Genomic DNA, 21109 nt, shown 5'->3' with positions numbered 1-21109 from the left:
CAGAATGGAAATGTCTTCAGTGATAATTTGGGGATGGTCTTTCCTTCATATGATCCTTTCTCATACTCATCTCCAATGAAATCTGAGGTTCTGATAGGCAGTACAATTGTCTAATAGCTTCCCATTGTAACCGCACCATCCTTCACCACAAATGAACTAGTATGGTGCAAAGATAAAACCTAGAGACCTTTTAAAACTGCTTACCAAATGAATATGGAGCATCAAATACAGCGGAGCGTAAAGTGGAACGAGCTAAGGGATGACTGAGACCAGCAGCCGTGGTGGCTTGCTTGTCTGGCACACTAACAGTGAAGCATGCAGGACATGGACATGGTACCCATGTGCCCCCCTTTCCCAGAAAGACTCCCTGAGCCTGGGCCTTGCCAGGTGGGGCCTCAGGGACGTTACTCCAGAAACTGGCCTGTGTTTCTTCCATGCCCACTTCACCTCTTTTGTAGGTTCTATGAGTTCAGCTTTCACATAAGACTTGGCTTGGAAAACAGGATATATGCCACTTTGACTATAGCATGTGTGTTTTTACATACATATCTTCAATTTTCTTTTTTTACTTACTTCTATGGAAAGACATTTGCTGTAGAAATTTTAGAAAATATACATTCACAGACAGAAACAAAATTAGAACTACCTCATATCATTACTTTGTATCTATAATTATTATTAATATTCTACTGTGTCCGTTTAACAAAACATATTCATATATGTTTACACTCACATACAACCAAATGAATATGCATTTAGATATTTAATTAGAAAAACAATAAACAACTCTCTTTTCTTACTCAACAGTTTATAACAAATGCTTTTAACAGCTTTCAATACTAAGGCACATAACTTTACCTTAACTTATTCTACCAAGCCTTTTGTTTGTTTGCAGTTTTTAATGAAATATTTTTGAGGCAATAATCCTTATAGCTAGGTATATAGATTTTTACTTATATAACTGCCTATAACAAAATTTCGGGGCTAATATTTCAAGCTTATGGGGAGCTGTCCTAATCGTCTTCTGTAAAAGTCATATCTCCCTCGTGCTGCAGCCAACACGGGAGTACACTCACAGCATCAGCCTATGAAACACACTGGTCTGATCATCGAGTTCCATTTTCCTCTGTGCTCCCCTCCTGCTGAACAAAAGCGTCCTAATGGCCTGCTGTTGTTTATCGCCTCTCTTCTTTGCCAAACTGCCTGTTGGCTCTTTGTCCTTTCTTCTCATTCAAAGCCTCATCTTCCTACATTTGGTTTTCGTTGTTTTTTTATCAAGAAAATTAAGCTGTCATTTATCATATATTTTATAAATACTCTTCAATTTGTTTTATTTCATTTTATATGTGTGTGTGAGTGTGAGTGTGTGTGTGAGTGTGCATGTGTATGTGTGTCTGTGTGTGTGTGTGTTTTCCCATGCATTTATGTGGTGTACATAAATGTGATGGCCAGAGGTTGACATAGGTACCTTCTTTATTTGCTTTCCACCTTGTCTATTGAGTCAGAGTCCTTGATGAACCTGTAACTCATTGATTTATCTGGTCTAGCTAGCCATGTATCCTCAGGGATCGCTTTCTCTACCTCCCGATTATAAGTGGGTCATCACCCGATTGTCGTTTACAGGAGTGATGGGATCCGAACTCTCATCCTCATGCTTGTTCAGCAAGTCCTTTAGTCATAGAATCTTCTTTCCAGCCCCCTTTTCTTTTTTAAATGTGTTATATTTTGTTTGCCTGTTTCAAGTAATGTGGTTAGTGTAGACATTTTCAAGATTTGAGTAAGTTTATTCCCTTTTAATAAGACCCACATGTTTCTTTAAGGATAATATTGCTTTATTGTAGTACTTGCTTGGTTTTATTTGTGAGGCGTAATAGGGATTTGATTTCCTTCCCAAGTGGTAAGCCGCTTGTTCTACTGACCCATGTTTTTGAATCCACCTATGTATTCATGTATTATGTGTATGTTCTGGGATTCTTGTTCACTTAGCTTTCGATCTTTACTCTTTAAACTATTTCAGCTTCATAGTTTATCTTAATATCTAATAGCTCAGGACTGGAGAGACTGCTCAGTGATTAAGAGCACTGGCTACTCTTCCAGAGGACATAGGTTTGATCCCTAGATCCCACATGGTGGCTCATAACCGCCTGTAACTCCAACTCCAGGGGATTTAATGCCCTCTCCTAGCTTTTATAGGCACTGCAAACATGTAGTGCACAGACAAACATACATGACAGCAAGACACCCATAAACATAAAATTAAAATAAATAAGTCTCAAAAAATGTAATATAGATATAAAGGTATACATCTCTGATAGATCAGTTTCCTACATTTCATCATCATTTTTAAAGGCCTCTTGCTATTTATAGTGCTCATATATTTATAACTCTAAATGAATTGAAAATAGTGTTGTGTTTCAAACAGAAAATAATTTGAGAATTATGTCTCTCTATTTATTTAAGTCATTTTATGGCCCTCAGTAAATTTTTATAGTTATCTTCATATTAGACTTACAAATTACTTTTAAGTATCTCTTTAGCTATTTTATGATGTGGGGTTCTACAATGAATGGGGACTTGCCTGTCTATAGGAGCCTAGATCTCAAAATCTTCCTGTGTTTACTCCTTGTGGTTCTGAAATATAGTGCAGATGTTTTAAAAGACACCAAGTCTGTAAGGCAAGACTGAAGCATCCTCGGTATTCAGTCTGTAATTTGGGGGAGGGTTTGTGTGCTTGGTACATGGGGCAGGGCAGAGATCTATATCAGGTATCTTCTTCAATCACTAGCCCTTTAAGTTTTAAAACAGGATCTGTCACTGACACTGGGACTTACTTATTTGGCTAGATTGGCTGACCAGCAAGCCCCATGGATCCCCTGTCCCCAACTCTTCAATCCTATGATTACAGGCACATACTGATTTCCCTGTTGTTGTTGTTGTTTTTAGTTCTAGAGTTCTAGAGCACTAAAGTCAGCATTCTGCATACTGAGTGAGCCTCCCAAGCCTCAATGCTTATCTCTTGAGTCTTGGAGTGAGTGGGTACACCTCATCATAGAATCAAATTTCCCAACTCTGCATCACAGACTCCATGATAGAGTAGTAAGTGCTCTTGTACCTGACCGAATTTCTAGATCCTTGCTGGTCACTGGTCAGCCTATCCCAGAGCAGATCCATAGACCAAGTTAATGGTCATCACAAATTTCATTAATCTGTAACTTGATTCCCATGTCTTTCAAGCGAAAAATTAAGAGACATAAACAGGAAAATAGCCTAGTCTAGAGAAATGTAGCAGGCATGTGCTGGTGTGCCCATCCACCACCCATTCTCCCTTCACTGATAGTAATGTCCCAATGTGAATTAAGGAATTAAACCCCCCCCAGACACATTCCACTGGATAATAGTATCTTAAGCAATATGTTACACACACACACACACACATATACACTCCCCTTGCTGAAATGATCCATAGCTTCTGGAGTTGGGTCCACCAGACACTTTCCCTAAAATGTGAATCACAGAACAGGGACAGGAAGATACGGAGCTGCTGGCACATGTTCTTTGTAATAGCAGAGCCTTGTTGAGACTGTCTCTTCATCCCTGCCAGCAGAGCCCTGGCGCTGTCTTGCAGAACTCTGGCACTGTGTGGGTGCCTTTTTTTTTTTTTTTCTCCTGAGAGTTGCCATACTTTCTTCCAATAAATTCCCTCTGGTGACAGTAGCCAGGGTCTGTTTTGATTGCTTACAAAGAAGCCTAAATGGGATCAAGGAAATAATGATCTACAAACTATTTCTAAAAGAAAACCATGAGTCGATGAGAGACCAGGAAGGAAATGAGGTTCAAAGGCAGCACAGCTTTGAGACAAGAGTACTTGGGACCGTCTTATGCCAGGTGCATACTTAGAGGCAAACAAACAAAAAAAAAATTGAGCTTTAAAAGATGGTTTGCATGGTGCTCATTATCCTTACCATTTCAGCTTTTTATTAGATCCATTATGAGCACTTCAGCGGGGAAAGGGCTTTGCTCACTACCATGTCTCCAACTTTCACTTCAGTTGTTACTAATTTGATGATGATCATTTGATTTATTTTCATCATCTTTGACTTCAAGGGCCATATCTGTCTCCCCCTACCCCCACCTCAGTCTCTTGGAAACTGCACCTGCAAGCGTTCAATAGTCACACAGAAGAACTTGGTTTCATAGGAAACAAGTGGCTTTTAGACATGCAAATGAAGGGTGGAATTTCTGTTTCCCAGAAGTCTGATCTTTTTGCTCCTGCAAATACTACAAGTGCGGTTGGAGAAGCTTACTTAGGAAGATTGGACAGATATAAAGTGCAAATGAAAAGTCCTCCTCGGGGAAGAGAGTGTGCTCATTGAAATAGACATCAGGGATTCTTCCCAGGAGTGCCCAGGAAGAAAGAATTTATGAGGCTGTGTGTGTCCGGCTTTCAGAGCCAGCTGTGGAGAGGGAGGGCAGCCATGACTTCTGGCTCTTCAGCTGACTCACAGGGGCTGGAACAAGCCATTCTTTTAATTAGTTCTTATTTCTTTACTGCTAAAGCAAAGGGTTTTCATTAGTTTCCAGTGGAGGACTCTGTAAACATATTGTATGTGGCTTTTGAGGAAATGAAGGACCTTGCGGTGTTCTCTCAGAAAGACTTCTGGTCTACCTGCATCCTTGGCTTCTGATCAGTAGAGATCTCCCCATCCAGAGACCCATTTTCCTAAAGTCATGAGGTTACTAGGCCATTATTTTAAATTGAATATTGAAAATAATTCAGCAGCATTATGAATAGCATAATCCCTAATGAAATTGAATCCTGTCATAGGAGCTGATGCTCAGTTTATGAAGATAACCAAAAAGCACAGCTGGAAAGGTTATTTGAAAATTCATTTTTATAATCTCTTTCCCAGCTGAGACTTTGGGGGTCCAGTTTTTGCCAGAAGCAAAGTTTCAGGACTGTCATTAAATACCAAAGTGTGTGATTTCTAACAGCAACTTTGACACGGTATCTAATGATTCCCTTCTCCCAGGCACTGCTGAAAGAAATGCATCTTCCATTTTTAGATTCCTGGAGCCTATTTTATAGCCACTGGAGAAAAAAAAGGGGGGAGGGTATTGACAGACCTCACTCTCTCACACAAATTTAAACAATATAGTCCACTGTTTATTCAGCTTAGAATGGTTTCCGTCTAAGAAAATAAACTTGTGAAATGTGAAGGAAACCAGTCTTGATTGCTAAGTAAAGCTGATGGCCTTTGAAGTCTGAGCCTAGAGAATAAAGGCTCTCTAAAAAATAAAAAATAAACAAATAAATAACCGTAGCAAGCTTAATACAAGTCCTGATCTGAGAGAACTGGCCAAGAGGTGAAACAGAGACGCCCTTGGCACATGTGTGGAACACAACAGTGAAATCATGTCTGTAATGTCAACCACATGCTTCTGTTGGTCAGCAGTCTCATGCCCTAATTACACTGAGGAAGAGGTGACACATGTCAGGCCAGTTTGTGAAAGGCTTTTGAGAAGCAAAAAGGGAACCTGGGGAAGTCTCTTCTCTGCAAGGATAGCCGAAGAGAACGGATCTCCCGCTGCAGCAGCTTCTCCTGATATGTTGAGACTGTGCTTGATCTCTGCGACTTGGCCCTTTGCTTCTCATCTTTACCATCGCACAGATTGGCAAAAATGGGTTGGAAATTCTAAAGAAATCTTTCAGCGTAGAATTGAGTATGTTCCATTTGGCTTGCCACTGACATGCTGCATGACTGGGCCGACATGCTGTATGACTGGGCCGACATGCTGCATGACTGGGCCGACATGCTGCATGACTGGGCCGGGATATAATATTTATGGTGCTCCGTACCTAAAGCACATTGCCCTGAGGGTCTTATTTCAAACTGTTTTTCAAAACAAATCTGCCCAGCCTCTCTTTGCCCAGCATTTATCTTGCTTTCTCATGAACAGGACTGGATAAACCTCATGTAGACAAGACTCAGAAACAGATAAGGAAGAGCGTTTACCAAGAGGCTCAAAATGCTGTGCCTTCAGGTTGCAGGAACAAGCACCCATCATTCCCAAGGAGACTAGTTACCAACACACTGCATCATACCACAGTGCAGGCTGGTAAACAGGGACGACCCACATCTTCTCCTCTTTCAGCTCATCAGCACACACCTTCACTTTCTCAAACCAAATTGCCCTTTGTACCAACATCCAAACCTTTCAAACCCTGTCTTCTTCACCGTGAGTACTCCCAGCCAATACCTCAAAATGTCAGGAGGCAGAGTGAGAAAAAAAAAAAAGAGTTTTCAAGAACTATATTCCGCATGGAAGCATAAAAATCGTCAGACTGTGACACAAATAACCAGGGTACAGGTGATGGGATTTGAAAAGGTAGTCAAAGATATTTCCGGATGCATAGAGCAATGGCTTCATTCACTAAAGTAGAATGGGGAAGGACACCCTCAGTTTCTTTTCCTGGTGATGTGATTAAATTATCTGACAAAAGCAATATAAGGAAGGAAAGAGTAGTTTAGCTCACAGCTCAAGGATAGTCCAGTGGAAAAGTCAAGGCAGCAGGAGCTTGAAACAGCTGGTCACGTGACACCAATATCGGAAGACTAGAATAATGAATGCATTCCAGTGGTCGAGACTTACTTTCTCCATCTATTGCGACCCAGGAGCTCCTGCAAGGCAAAGGTCCTGCCCTTTGACCCACTGTCAAGCAGGTCTTCAAAATCAATTAACGTAATCAAGATAACTGCCTAGAGGCACTCCAAGAGGCCCTTCTTCCAGGTGATTCTAAATTCTCCAAGACTGTTAATTGTTTGCAACTCTCTCTGACAACAGGTAGTTCACTTAAAGGCCTTCAGGGTTCTCCCCGTGTGGAACAGCCAGAGGGAAAGGTACATCTTCAGCTAATAGGTGCTATGACTGATTAGAAATGCCAGCCATCTCGCTATAATTGTCTTCACTGACTCTAAGGAGAAGGACAGGCAGGTGGGCTAAGGCTGGTGAATTACCAAACCGTTGGGAAAATGTCAGGGGTCTCTTTCCCCAGCCATCAGGTTAACCAGTAAAAAGTATTCACTACCACATTAGTAAAAATCATCCTACCCTAATAGTCTGGGATGTGTGTGTGTGTGTGTGCGGGGGGGGGGGGGTGGGGTGGTGTTAACTTAGTGGAAATTTGAAAACTTTGCAACCCAGACATGAATAATTCTGAAATGCATATGGCATCCGCACCAGAGAAGTCAGGAATGAGAACATAGCTTAATGCTGCTTCCGCTTACGTTCCACAGACTCCTGATCAATCTGCCAGCTCCCCAGCTGCGAAACGTGGGGAGCGAGTCAGTGAACGAGTCAATGCTCTGGAAACTTAGATTCCTTAATATTCCCTGAAGGAGTTTTCCATTCCGTTCAATCTTTGACTTCTCAGTTCCAAGGTTCCTCTCAGGAGCAGCAGCAAACCTGTCAGAACAGCCCCTTCTGCTAGATCAAGAATAAAGAAATGCGTAGCATGGAAAAATAACCCAGCAACCTTGAAACCCTCAGAGTACGGTGTAAGAACAAGATACATCGTTTTTCTTTCATACTCCCGCTCTGTGTTCTTATAATATAATCAATATTTCCTGTCTAAAAATGCAGTGTTCCCCAATTTTAGAAACCCCTCCAGTCTGCATTTAATGTCAAAGAAAAGCATGCTCCCTGTGACAGACAATTATGTCTACGCTTGCCTATCTGAAGGCCTTATCGGCTTCTAATGAGAAAAGCACAGGCAGGAGGTAGTGGCACATGCACTCAGGAGGCAGAGGCATGCAGATCTCTGTGAGTTCGAGGCCAGCCTAGTCTGCAGAGTGAGTTCCGGAACAACCAACACAGAGAAACAACACAGAGAAAACCTGTCTCAAAAAATGAGAGAGAGAGATAGAAACTACAGATAGACAATAGGTGATAATGGGCTTGAATAGAACAGTTAAATATAAGAGAAAAATGGACTATCATAAACAATAAATAAATCAATAAATCAATCCTCACAAACATTTATTTGTGTGTAAGTATATATACCCTCACCTCGGGTTATCTTTTCAAAGTAAATAAGCATTTTCTTAAATAGAGAGGAACTAATTTGACAAACAAGCATTTGGGCACCTAGCATCTTCTAGATGTTATTACGGTTGCAGACAATACAGAGAGAAAAGTAGCAGACATGACTCCTGAGCATAAGTAGGAGGATGGGAAGTCAGTGTGCCTCTGTAAAGCCCGCACGCAACCCTTCCACTCGCTCCATCTGACATAGACCTTGACACAGTGCAAGAACTGCTGTGTCCCTAACAGGGATGCTCCGAGTTAAAGATACTTAAGAGCTACTTACCTATAACAGTGCTTGCCAGAATTCCTTGACTCTTACAGGCTAACCTACACCTGAGCATATCATGTGACACATACTTTTATCTGTTGCTCATAAGAATACTTACATTACTTAAAAGTATGCAAAAATGCTCGTTAAAATTATACATTTTCTAATATTTTCCTCTACCTTTTATTTATCTTACTTACCCCAATTCAAAACCACTACTGCAGACTAACCCTCCTTAATTTACTGAGAAGACAATGGGATTTAGTGGAATGCAACTAATTTAAATTGAGTTAATCATCCAATTTGTTCAGTGTCCGAACAATCACCTATGGGTCCTAGGCCTCCATGTTCTCACTGTAGTATTATTTTTTTTACATAATTTACAATCACAGGATCATGAACCTTGATCATGTAAGCAAGAAAATTAATACAGAGGTCTCTGAGTGGGTCCAGAAGTATAAAAAAACAGGGAAGGGTGTAAATAGTATTCGGTTACTCAAAAGGCAGTAATTGTTCCATGAAAATTGACCTCTCTGAAAATAATTTACATACCAACAGTATCATTATTTTTACCAAATAGCTGTTTCCTGAATTTCCTTGCCAGTGATTCTGAACTGAGCTGTGTGCTTTGTGGTTTCTCAAAACAGTTCTTTTAACTAGTGTTTGAAAGTGTTGGTTCTAATTTTTGTTCAAAATTGCATAAATGAGTCCCTGTGGCCAAGCCTTTTATGACCTTGCCCACCACTGAAACCTCAGTGGGCAGAAGCTGAAAGGAGATTTTGTGCACAAACATGAGTCAGACATTCATACTTTCTCTAAACCACTTCCCAATTTCTTCCAGAGTTGCATTTAACGGCTCCTTGTTTTTCTAGAGGTGATAGAAATAGAATCCATTTATTTTATACGATACAAAATGAAGAATAGTTTCCCTTTTCATTTTCTTAGTTATTTGAGAATTCCATTCATTGCATTTTAATCCGATAAAACTCTCCTCCAAACTACTCCCAGATTCTCCATCAATTCCTCATCTGCCCAAATTTGTGTCTTCTTTTATTTTAATCCATGTAGTTCAATTTTTGCTGACCATATAGTCTCAATTCCGTAGCCTTCTACTAAAGCATAGTGGAACTACCAGGTACATTCATGGAGAAAACCGAATCTCCCTTGCCTAGCAACATTCAATTGTCAACAGTTCCTCATCTGGTTGTGGGGCTTAACACCCATCTCTCCTTTCCATGCTAGGATTATGAATGGCTTTAGCTGACATGGGGCTTTTGTATCCTGTCATAACCACTGTGAGTTCATGCATGCAACTGCCCTGCTGTGTTCAGGAAAAGACTTTACCCTCTGTTTTTACTTCCCTTCAGCCTTTTCTTCTGCAGAGATCCTCAAGCCTTGGGAGGAATGGTTGTAATATTTACATACCACTTAGGGATGAGAAATACGCAGTTTCTTATTCGCTGCACCTGGATCAGTTGCGGGTCTTTGTCTTAATCACCACCTACTGCAAATAGAAGCTTCTCTAATAAGGGTTTATATATGCATTGAGATAGGCTTATGAGATAAGTCACTTGGAGGCAGTTTAGTAATATGTCCATTTAGCAGAATACTAGTGCTAGGCTCTCCCCTAGAGCTTGTGACCTGTCTAGGTGTGAGTTTCATCTTACAGAGCAGGCCTCAAATCCAATCATCATCAGAAAGTGATCAGTTGCCCCTATTAGAGTCTTGCCACTGTTGCACGAGTGGGTATGCCTCATGAGGTCAGTCTTCATAGCTGGGTGAGACAGGTGGTTGCTTTTCTCCTCCAGTAGAATGCGTAGCACTAGGAAAGGCATCTTCCGAAATAGTGTCTAACCATCAAGTTCCAGAGGGTACTCGATAACATTGGCATTAACCTGTAATGTTTAAAGGTCTGTAGGATTCACAGACCAACGATTCCAAAAAAGACTAGCCTTAATGGGTTAACCTTCCCTGTACGTTCTCCTCTGACCCGCCCTCCCACCCCCAACCTGAATTCAAGCCTTTCTGTTCCACTATTTCCCTTTAGCCTTTTAGATCACTGAGTTTTACCTCCTTTCTCTTGAAAGCTCCTCACTGACCTCCGTGGATATTCCCAGTGGAGCACACCTACCTGAAAATTCAAATCTAACATTCACAAATGAGAGAAATGTATGACATTTATCTTTCTGAGTCGGTATTATCTCACTCAGAATGACTGTTTTTAGTTCCGTCCATTTACCCACAGATTCCATTTTTCTGAGCAGCTGAGTCATAATATGTTCCACTGTGTAAATATACCATGTCTCCATTATTCATTCATCAGCTGATGGGTCTCCAGGCTGTTTTCATGTCCAGCTATTGTAAATAGAGGGACTATGAACTGTCTGGTTACATTATTAGGAGTAAGAAATTTCTTTTTTTTCCTGTTTTCCTCATTGCAGTAGTAAGGAGTAAAATAAGGCAGCAAGTGACCCCGAAGAGCATAGACTGTACAAAGCATACATGTCTCATTATACAGTTCAGTGGAAAAGGGTGTGCTTTTCCTTTGAATGAGTTTCCTTGGCTTAATCTCCCTTTCATGTCTTCTTCATTTCTTTCTCCTCTAATACTTATGGGAAAACTTTATATTTACTGAGTTTTATTGATATGCTTAGTTGGGAAAGCATTTCAGTGTATAGAACATTGCTTTTATACTCAGAACAAACCTGTGAAACATTTGAGAGCCATCCAAACAAGAAATCTGAATGTTTAAAATATGAGGCCATTGGCCAATACTGCCAGTAGGAAGCAGACAAAATCCCGAATGAATGGATGTTGCTGACATGAGGATAGTCATGTCAAGGACCCATGGAAATGACATGGTCCATGCAAGAAGGTTTAGAGAATGTATAGAAAAAATAAACCACAGATTGCTCCTCCCAGATGTTTATAGCCTAAGACTGCTTCCCTAAAACACAGCCCAGCTGGCACCAGCTAGCCCTTCTTCCTTATGCTGTTGAGAATAAAGAGACGGGTTTCCAGGTTGATAGTGTAAGATCTGACTTTTTATCAGACCGAGGACAGCCTACCCAACCTCAGCTTTTTTCCATGTGTGCCTACCATTCGTTCAGTGTCTAGCACCTCTCCATTCCCACTCTGTTCTAGGTAAGTTTCCCAATCCAAGGACCTGGCAAACACCCATTTTTTCCTAACCATGTCCAGAGCCAGAAAATGGCAACCTGAGCAAGACAGGGACTCGAGCCACCCTGAACGGCTGAGCATGAGTATGTTGTTTTTCCTCTCTTTATTTTACATACCTTCTACATTATTAGACACTAGCTGATTTTTATTATACCTATTTTGAATCTATTTTATGCCACAGGTCTAACTTCTTGAAATTAATAGTCCACTTACTATCAATCTTTCTTCTACTAGTAAGTTCTATATAAAGCTATGAAACATCCTCCAAAGACTTTTGCGTTTATCCCTTTGGTTTTGACAGAGAGTATACACTCAGTGATATTTATTTCTAAGTAGATTGTAATTTCTAATTTGATTTGATCTTCAATCCCATCTTCATTAAGAAGAGTTTACTTTGAAACATCTAATGAGCACATTTAGTTGCCCATGTCTTTTTGTTAATTTCTGAGCCTATGGCACTTGGATAAAAAGATATAATTTTATAGCAATTAAATGATGGGAATTGTTTTCTTTCTTTGGAAGAGAAATTTTACCGAACCATTTGGTGGTAAAATATTTTATTAATTTAATCTGTGGAAGTAATTTCTTAACTCACCACTATTGCTTTTTTAAAAAAGAAAAAAATAATTAAAGCCCTCAGAGGTCCTGCGAGATAATTGTTCTCTGAAATAAATTTATTTCATAGAACCACGTCAGTTCAGAAAAGCCAGAGAAGAAACAGAAACACACACACACACACACACACACACACACACACACAAAATATGCTTTTAAAACATCTTTAACATTATCAAGAAAGTTGATAAATAATAAATAAAAGAGGGCAATAAAAACTGTGTTGTCCCCAAGGAAATAAGAACAAGACAAAGGTCTCGTTTAAGGGCTACTCAAGGTTTAGGCCAAGCTGTAGCAAGTGTGAGTTGACTCTGCTCTGAAACTCTCAGGCCAGAATTGACTGCAAATAACTGAAATCACACAGTGAAACGATTCATAAGAAAGATGGCTTAGTTGGCATATTTAGATGAGACAGTTTCAAAGTGTGCTTGGCTTATAAAAGTCACCCTAATCATAGTAATTTGTGTGATTTAATTAATTACCGGGCTATAGAATTATGATTGTGTGTGCTAATAGTAAAGGCCAAATCAACCTTGTTGCTTTACCTTAATTACAAGAGCAAGCTTCTGATCACATGGTCTTCATGGTTTGTCATGCATATCATGTCGCTATGCACATGCCTCTGAACGTATTTAGCAGGAACATTGCATGTTAGTATTCTGCAGGAGGCAAGGAAATGGCAGCCAATGGAGTGACGAGGAAGACCGTGCTCAGAGGATGAGGCAAGCCAGATCAGATGTGTAATCCCCACCATCAGATATCTACTCTCCTGGAACACCAGAGATGACAGCTTTCAGAGAGACAGGGATCACTTCAAAACATGCGTAGACAGCCTACTGCAGGCAGAAAAGCAAAGAGAGTCAGGGAACGTTGCCTCACAGCTGTCGTTTCCAAGGTGACCTTCAGTCAGCAAGTTTAGTCGCTCACCTAGTCCACGGGGATAGAAACATTTCATTACCCATCAGCGCCACTTGCAAGTGCCCAGAGCTTCTCTAAGAATTAGTGGCCCGAGACTCGTAAGCTGTTTTAGTGAAGGTGGCAGAAAACCACACAAGCACAAAAACTGTTAGGTGACAGTAGATTTCATGGAGGGAGGAGCCAGACAGAGGGGTAGAGAATGATGAAAGGGTCAATTTTACAAAGTGAAGTGGGGACGTTTGTCTGTTTATGTGACATCTGAAGACATGCTTGAAGGAAAGAGGGAACCACGAGGGTCTTTTGAAACGAGCTCTCCCAATTCTGAATACTCACAGGCCTTCTGGAGAGAGGGGTGTAGCAGGACCCGTGAGTCAGGAGGGAGTTTGTTAAAATTGAGGTCAGAGAGTTGTGGCGAAGGGTGAAGAGAGAGGGCTAGACCCTGAGAGCACATTACAAAGTTCTGGGCAGAAGACTCACATGACCTGAAATGTCTCTAATGGATTTGTAGGAACAGAATGTGAGGGACCGACTAGGGAGTCATGGACTTCACCTAGAGAGCCATTGCTGTCATCCAAGCCCAAAATGATGCTCGCTTAGGAAAAAGATCCTCTGGCTAGAGGAGTTAGCAAATGATGGGTCCCAGCTAATAAATGCAATTGGTGGTGTACATGGAGAAATAAAGGGTGAGCCCAACGGCACGAAAGCAGGGAAGCGAAGATGCTGTGCTGAGCAGAGGGAGAGAGTAGACTTAGGATGCCGAGTCACCAGGAGCCCGAGCCTATGTGCAAGAAGACTTCGATGTAGTAAGCAGGAAGAGGGAGGGGAAACCAGCTCAGTGTAGGTGTCCACACGCTGAGCCCCTCCCCTTCCTGGCAAGGATCTCTTAGTCATTCTTCTTTGCAGGGTGAACTAATTCACGGTCCTCGCCACCTTCCCATTTATTCAGCATTCACGTCCTCTCCAGAATATAAATACATTGTTAAGTAGTTTCACCGTAAAGTGGGGCTCAATGAACCCCCAATCATAGGAGGCCCCTGAGGACTTGAGATAGATACACTATGTCATCATATTTTCAAACAAACACAGAGAAACATTTCATATCAAAACACAACAAATGTCAGTCCTCCTCCTACTTCAATATCTTACGGCACTTAAGCATTCCTGGTACTGGTTGATTTTTTATTAAAAAAAAAAAATTCTGTGATGAGTAATATTTTAGACTTTATTTTTTTTCTTAGAGTTTTCCAAGACATGCTAAGAAACTAAAAATTTACCAAAAATCTCCAGAAACATTTATCATTCATATATATATGTATGTATATATATCTTAACAAATGTTCTTGCTTGTTTTTTTTTTTTTTTTCTAAAAATTTAAAACACAATGTTAGAGGGGATAAGCAATGTAAATGTCATATCCTGGTATTATATAAACATGTTTTAACAATATTTTATCTGATACCAACTTGAAAAATAACCGGCATGTAAATAAATGTGTGCAGCTTTCATATGAGAAAGCTCAGCCCTTTAAAATTCTTTATTTCAAGCTCATTTGAAATGCCAGCATTCAGTTCACATAGCTCTATACTCTTAAGAATCATCAGCGTTTAATTTATGAGTGTTTTTAGATGGAAAGCTTCTGCTGCTTAAAATTCAGCCCAATCCTCTTGTTCTGAGTTGAGGAATACTTATCTCCCAGGCCTTTCCCCAAGCCCCCTCTATGCCCAATTTCCCATAATTAATCTAATCTTTAATCCAAAGTAGAGTACAGCTCTCACCAAAGCCTACCCGCCCCAGGGACACTAACAGAGTGGCGGAGCCAAGGAACAAGTAACACTTTTGTCCTGTTGTTATTCTCTGTCCTCAAGGAGCATCTGGCATCTATGACTTCATGTAGCATTTAAAGCTGTGAGTAATGTGCCTTTAAGAAATGTTCCCTGCAGCTGGCCAGGGATGGGCTTGTGGAGAGCACACTGAGAAAGACCACAGCCCTACTATCTTCAGGGAGTGTATGGCTTGGACAGAGGTGCTCATTGATTTTCAGCTGCAAAAGGAGTGTGCCAGCTTAGTCAGAAATGCAGTTAGGCACATGAGGTCTCTTGTCTGATACATTGGAAGGATCCACAAAACCCTGATCCAGGTCATAGGTTCATTATTCATGGCTCTTAATACTAAATTATGGTATGGTAGGAACCTTTCCAGGCTTTCTCCCCAAGGTACACAGTAGAAAGCAGATGTACCAGGGTCCAACAGAAAATGCAGCAAAGTAGTTGGCCCTTGTTCTGGGAAGGCCAGAGTTAACTCCCGACATTTTTTTTTCCTTCACATGTTTCTAAGAGTAGCTTTTCTAACTCATGACTAGAGGGTCATCCCTCACTAGGAAGAAACTACTTTCTTTTTTAGTAAGAATCTACCGCTTAATACTTTTCTTTATGTTTAACCCCATGACCTGTTTAAAGGAAGCAGGAAGATTTACCTGGGTTTCATTATCATAGTAATTACTGAGAAGTTCACCTCTCTTGATATCAAGTACATTTTCTAGCCCTGCCCTTTGTCTTGGGAAGGAAAATTGATTTTGACTGGTCTTCTTTTGAATTTCAGGCATAGTCGCTGTTCTCTTCTGTGGAGTCACACAGGCACATTATACCTACAACAACCTGTCATCAGATTCCAAGCTGAGGACGAAACAGGTAAGAGAAGAAGTCATGACTGGCTCTGTCTCTTTCGTCGTGCCGTGGTTCCGTAGCCACTCTGACAGTGCACGTGGAGAGAATCTCATTAGTAAAGGAAGCCTAAGTCTTCATTACAGGTTGGATATTTATAGATTTCTTTTCCCTCCAGGATAACTATTAACAATTCTCTTGGTAAGCAAAAATATAGTTATAATAGGCTCTCCCTCCTGAGAGATGTGGAACCTAGGCTGTCAGTCTCTAAGATGAAAGGCTTACAGTCAGTAATAATTCACAGTCACTTACATCTAAAGGCACTATGAAGCCTGGGAATATGGCTGGTTATACAGAGAAGGAAATGGAGGAGAATATGGAATCAATGCTTGGTCTTCAACTGAGTGTTTTTATCTCCAAGCAAATTCAGCTGCCCATTGCCACAGGAGCAAAATGCATTTCCCTTATTCTGAGGATATATTGGTTTATGTCTCAGCAGAAAAACATACACAGTCTTCCACTGAGACGCTCTTAATCAGTCTGTGCCAGCCACATCCTGAGTACCAGGAATGCAGAGACTGAAAGTGGCCTTTACTTCAAGGGGTGAACCCCTTGTGAAGGCTATTGATGAGGATGAGGCATGCCCACAGTGTGCTAGATATTAGGGCAGAAATATCCGGAGAGTGTTTGGGCATCCTGTAATGCCTTCTCTCCCAGTGGTGAGTGGGAAAGTCAAGAAGACGTTTCAAGAGACCATTCCCAATCTGGAGCATTGGAAAACAAAAGTAAGGAAATACCAAATCAGAAGTAATAGAGAACGGAAAGTAATAAAATAGATATTTGAGAACAAGGGATTGGCACAGGCAAAGTCTCATAGGAAACTCACTGATGCTCTATAAATGGTTCCTTGGACATAGAAGCAGAGAGAAACTGAGTCAAGGAGATGCAAGTGAGGAAAGAGACAGTACAGGCAGCTCCAGGCTAAGAAACAGTGTCTGTGCTTTATGAAAGTGGTGGAACTTCATCCTAAAAGTAAAAGAACGAATGCAGTGGTTCTCAATTCTCCTAACGCTGTTAGGAGAATACATATCCTCCTGTTGTGGTGACCCCCAACCATAGGATTGTTGCTACTTCATAATTGCAATTTTGCTACTGAATTGTAACGGCAATATGTGATATGAAGGATATCTGATATCTGATCCCTCTGAGGGTAACCACCCACCAGCTGAGAACCAGCTGGAATTGGTTCCTCTAAGTTCTGGAGTCCAGAAAATGGGGACAATGGTGTTGGTATGATTAGCTCCTTCTGGGGAAAATTATTTTTTTCCCTATGTCTTCATTTCTAGTGGTTTTCTGGAAATCTTGGCTGTTGTTTCTTGATTTTCAGATAGATCATCTTGATCTGTGCTTTGGTGTTCACATGGTTCTCCTAGGTACCAGCCTATTGCCAAATGCTTTCTTTTGATAAGAACACCAGTCATATTGGGTTGGGGCCTACCCTACTCCCATAACTTCCTCTGAATTAATTATATCTACAGTGACCCTACTTCCTAATAAGATCAGTTTCTGGGGCACCAAGGATTAGAACTGCGACACATAAATCTGGGGGAGGGATGCATAGCTCAGCTCAAAGATGTACTATTAAAGTACTTAAAGCAGACTAACTTTAGGATACTTGATGTTTCATTTTAGGACCCTCATTCCGGTAGATATGAGGAAAAAGTTAGCTTTTTAACTAACTTAAAAAGCTTAAGTTAAGCTTAAAAAGATAAATTAGCTTTTGCTGTTTAACAGCAACAACATCAAAAATTGGCTATCCAAAAAACATCCAGCAGTAAGCATTTGATTTCCACCTCTCCAAGTGTCCACCATTTTGATGGACTAACTTGGTGGTCTACTTGCATGGATAGAACTTGCTTGCTTATCTGTGGATTTCTTGGGGTATGTGTTCTCACCTTTGCCAGTGCCATGTGCCAGTCATTCTATGAGTACTGAAGCAAGTCCATTTCAGTCATCGGCTTGCACCACCTCTCCTAATCATCTTCTATGGCTCAACACAAGACAGGAAGCCAAGCAAGTGACCAACATGCATCGAGTAAGTTTGGCAGTACTATGTAGCAGGGGCTGTGGCTATAGACCATGATGAAGAATTAGACTCAGTGAAGAGATGTAGTGAAAATACAAAGGAAGGCAGAGAAGCCCGACACCTCTCATGTGGTACTGGATGTACATGTAGGGGGAAGTTATCCGAGCACCTTCTAGAATTCCCTGGGAGTTCCTGAAGGCTTATGTGGAACTTTCTGCAGCGGCTCTGGCTTGCATTCTGCCGTTTCTGTCATGTCTCCATCGCAGGCTGTCCTGATTGTGTTCTCTTGAACAGGGACTCTGCAATGCACCCTTCCCCCCCATCATCACTTCACTTCAGGTAGATGCTTTAGAGACATCGTAAAATGAAATTGCTGGCATCTTGACAGCCCTAGAGTAAAACAGAAATGAACCAAACTCCTGATACTAATATCCAGAAACCTCCAATTCCAGAACCAGCAGCGTTCTCCTGGGCTTAAAGGGAAATGTCTTGGGCTGTTTTTTTTTTTTTTTTTTTTTTTTTTCTAGCCTCCTTTTGGTTCTCTCAGCATTTGTATTCTGGGGAGCCGAATCCTGTTTAGGGACTTGCACTTTTAAGTCATCTTATCTAGGCTGCTCAGCAACACTTCAAAGATAACTCGTCTCATGGTGAGACAGCAGTCCAGCACCTAGGGGAGACAAAGCCAAAAACAGTGCCCTACAGCCTTCTGTTCTCCCTCTGAATGTCATGACAAGCACTCCCTGACAGGCTCCCAATTCATCTCGTAGCACCCTCCCTCCCTGCGGAAGGAGGTTTGTACAAGCTTCTTCCTTAACATCCAGATAACCGCACACCCCCTCGGCGGCTCCCCCACTGCCTTCTGCCTAGATGAGGTAGAAGCTTAATGAACGCTTATTCTCTTCCACTACCTTCTCCTGGCTCTCCTTCTTTTCTTCTATTGGTGTCTATCATTTCCAATTCACTTTCCTCTAATGACATGCATGCATGCATATTTATATATGCATAGCTATGTTTATATATATATATATATATATATGTATATATATATATATATATATACTGTCAATACATAACCCAGACTCCCATATACACTCTGTGGTCACCATCCTAAACATTTTTTTTTAAATGCAAGCATACATACTCAGCCAAGTCTGTACAAAGTAGCAAGAGAATCTCCAGCTCCAACTGTGAGTTGTACAGAATCCCCAAGGTATGAGCTACGACATCTCCACTGAGCCTGAGGATGCTTTGGTTAATACCACATTGACATCACATGTCTGGCGGACACAGTGTCTCTTCCCACACTATGTCCACACCTCCAACAGGAGGAGCTGCCATCTAACCTGTTTGCCTCTCCTTTAGAATCCTGTAATGGGAGAGTAGGGAGTTAACAAGGGAGGCCTTGAGGGGAATCTGTATAAATCAAGTTTGTGCTATAAAATCTAAAGGTGACACAATTTTGAAGGAATTTTACCCATCGACTTTGTCTATCCCAGCTACTCAAACAGCTGTATCTGGAAATAAAGGCTTTTGAAAATTGTATGTTCTTTATTTCTTTGAGAATTAAAATGCCTTTTCAAGAATTCCATTTTCACCTTAAAGCATTTTGTAAATGATTGTCCTTTAAATGTTAGGTGAATTAATTTTTTTTCTTAAGCTGGTTGGAAAGAAAAACACTTAGCCTTTCCACGGGTTAGGCACAAAGGAGCCAGTGACCCCATGCTGCGACCATGGTAAGGAGTCACAGAGGCAGTGGTGATGCACCTTATTAAAAATCTCATAAACACAGCAAACATGGCAGCAATCCTTGCCCCTGACTGGGCTTGATTCACTGCTTCTGTCTGCGAAACTGTTGTAGAGGCGAGAAAGTCCCACAAGCCCTGGCTCTGGTCCTAGACACTAAATATTGCCATGGACATTCGAGATGGACATCCACACATAGCAGTCTAAGGGTTCCCCAACCCCCAGCCATCAAGCAGACCTGCACTGGGCCACTCAAGAATCCCAGGCTGCCTCTGCCCCTCTTCCCTCCACATTCCTCTCAAAGGAAGTCCTGCAAAGCTTGTTATCTTGACAGGCTTCCAGGTTTTTCCATCAACTATCTTTACCTAGATGGAGGCTAACTTGAAAAACTAAGGATTTCTAAGCCATTCATTTTTACTAGAATTCCTAGTTGTTTCCTCATAGTCCTCACTAAAAAACATTTGCAGTAGATACATATGCAGCTAGAGAAATTATTCATTAATACGTACTGTGTACTCATTTACTTTGTATGTGCCTTGCCAAACCTCAGAGATAGCTAGCTATCACTAATTACCTTTATTCATTAACTAACATTTAAAGAGTCTTCTTACCCAGGCACCACTCAAGATACAAGTAATACAATAGACTAAAAGGGTCCTTTAGTAGAAGAGCTTTAAAGTAGTCAGAATAAATGACACTAGATCATGTATTTAGAATAGTCATGGAGCCAGTAGCAGAATAAGAAATGGAGATGGGATTGGAGTTTGTAATTTTCAATAGGACAACCAGAAAAGTCCTTGGCAAGACAAACTTTCAGGGGGGTGAAGCGGGAACTATATTAATATTTGGAGTAGAACTCTTTAGAAATTGAGAACAGTTGATAGCAGGAGCAAAAGAAAAGCATGGCTGGAACAAGGTGAGGGCCAGGTCACAGAGCATCTGAATGATGTAGAGGAACACTGTTGTCCCTTCCAACAGGTGTGTATGTGCTGTGACTCAATAGCAGAGGTGTCATTCATTAACCAGGCAAGGCTGTGAGACTAACTGCCTGGAAGAGCCTGTTTTGGCCCTCTCAGGGAGGTGTGCATTAGGCTGTGGAATGGAGCTTTAGGGTCACCGGCTAGATACTCAGGCTTTACTGTCCAGGAAAATCATCTAGGCCATACGTGCAGTATTGGAAATCATCAGCATATAGATAGTGAGATACTGAAGGATGGGAACCAGTCTTGGGTCAGTGGAGGTATGAAGCCCTGGTCTCCTCCTCTTTCTCCTTTACTTCCTGTCTGTGGGGTGAATGCTTTTACTCCATTACGTACCTCTGTGGTGTTTTGCTCCACCACAGGCCCAAAGCAATAGAGCCACTCAATCCTGAACTATACCTTCGAAGCTATGAGCTAACACAAATCATCTCACTTTGTAAGTTAATCGCCTCAAGTATGCCTTCATAGTCAGGAGGACAAAGAAAAGCTGGGGCGATATCCTCGCCTAGAAATCAAAGGGAGATTGGATTTTTTGCAAAGAAACCAAGCACTTGTCCAAGTATCCATGCCAATC

General features: G+C 41.2%; 1 protein-coding gene across 2 annotated transcripts in view; it reads left to right on the top strand.

Annotated features, from left to right (window-relative positions):
- Positions 1-21109, top strand: part of Slc9a9 (solute carrier family 9 member A9) — a 540735-nt gene that overhangs the window by 262948 nt on the left and 256678 nt on the right. For both annotated transcript variants that reach the window (XM_060385517.1, XM_060385518.1), the window contains exon 9: positions 15665-15753. In XM_060385517.1, the coding sequence (XP_060241500.1) occupies positions 15665-15753 (89 nt within the window). The remainder of the gene's footprint in view (positions 1-15664; positions 15754-21109) is intronic.

This window comes from Meriones unguiculatus, chromosome 6, assembly GCF_030254825.1.
Source record: "Meriones unguiculatus strain TT.TT164.6M chromosome 6, Bangor_MerUng_6.1, whole genome shotgun sequence".
Taxonomy (NCBI): domain Eukaryota; kingdom Metazoa; phylum Chordata; class Mammalia; order Rodentia; family Muridae; genus Meriones; species Meriones unguiculatus.
Note: the sequence above shows the minus strand (reverse complement) of the source record. Positions and strands in the feature narration are given on the sequence as shown.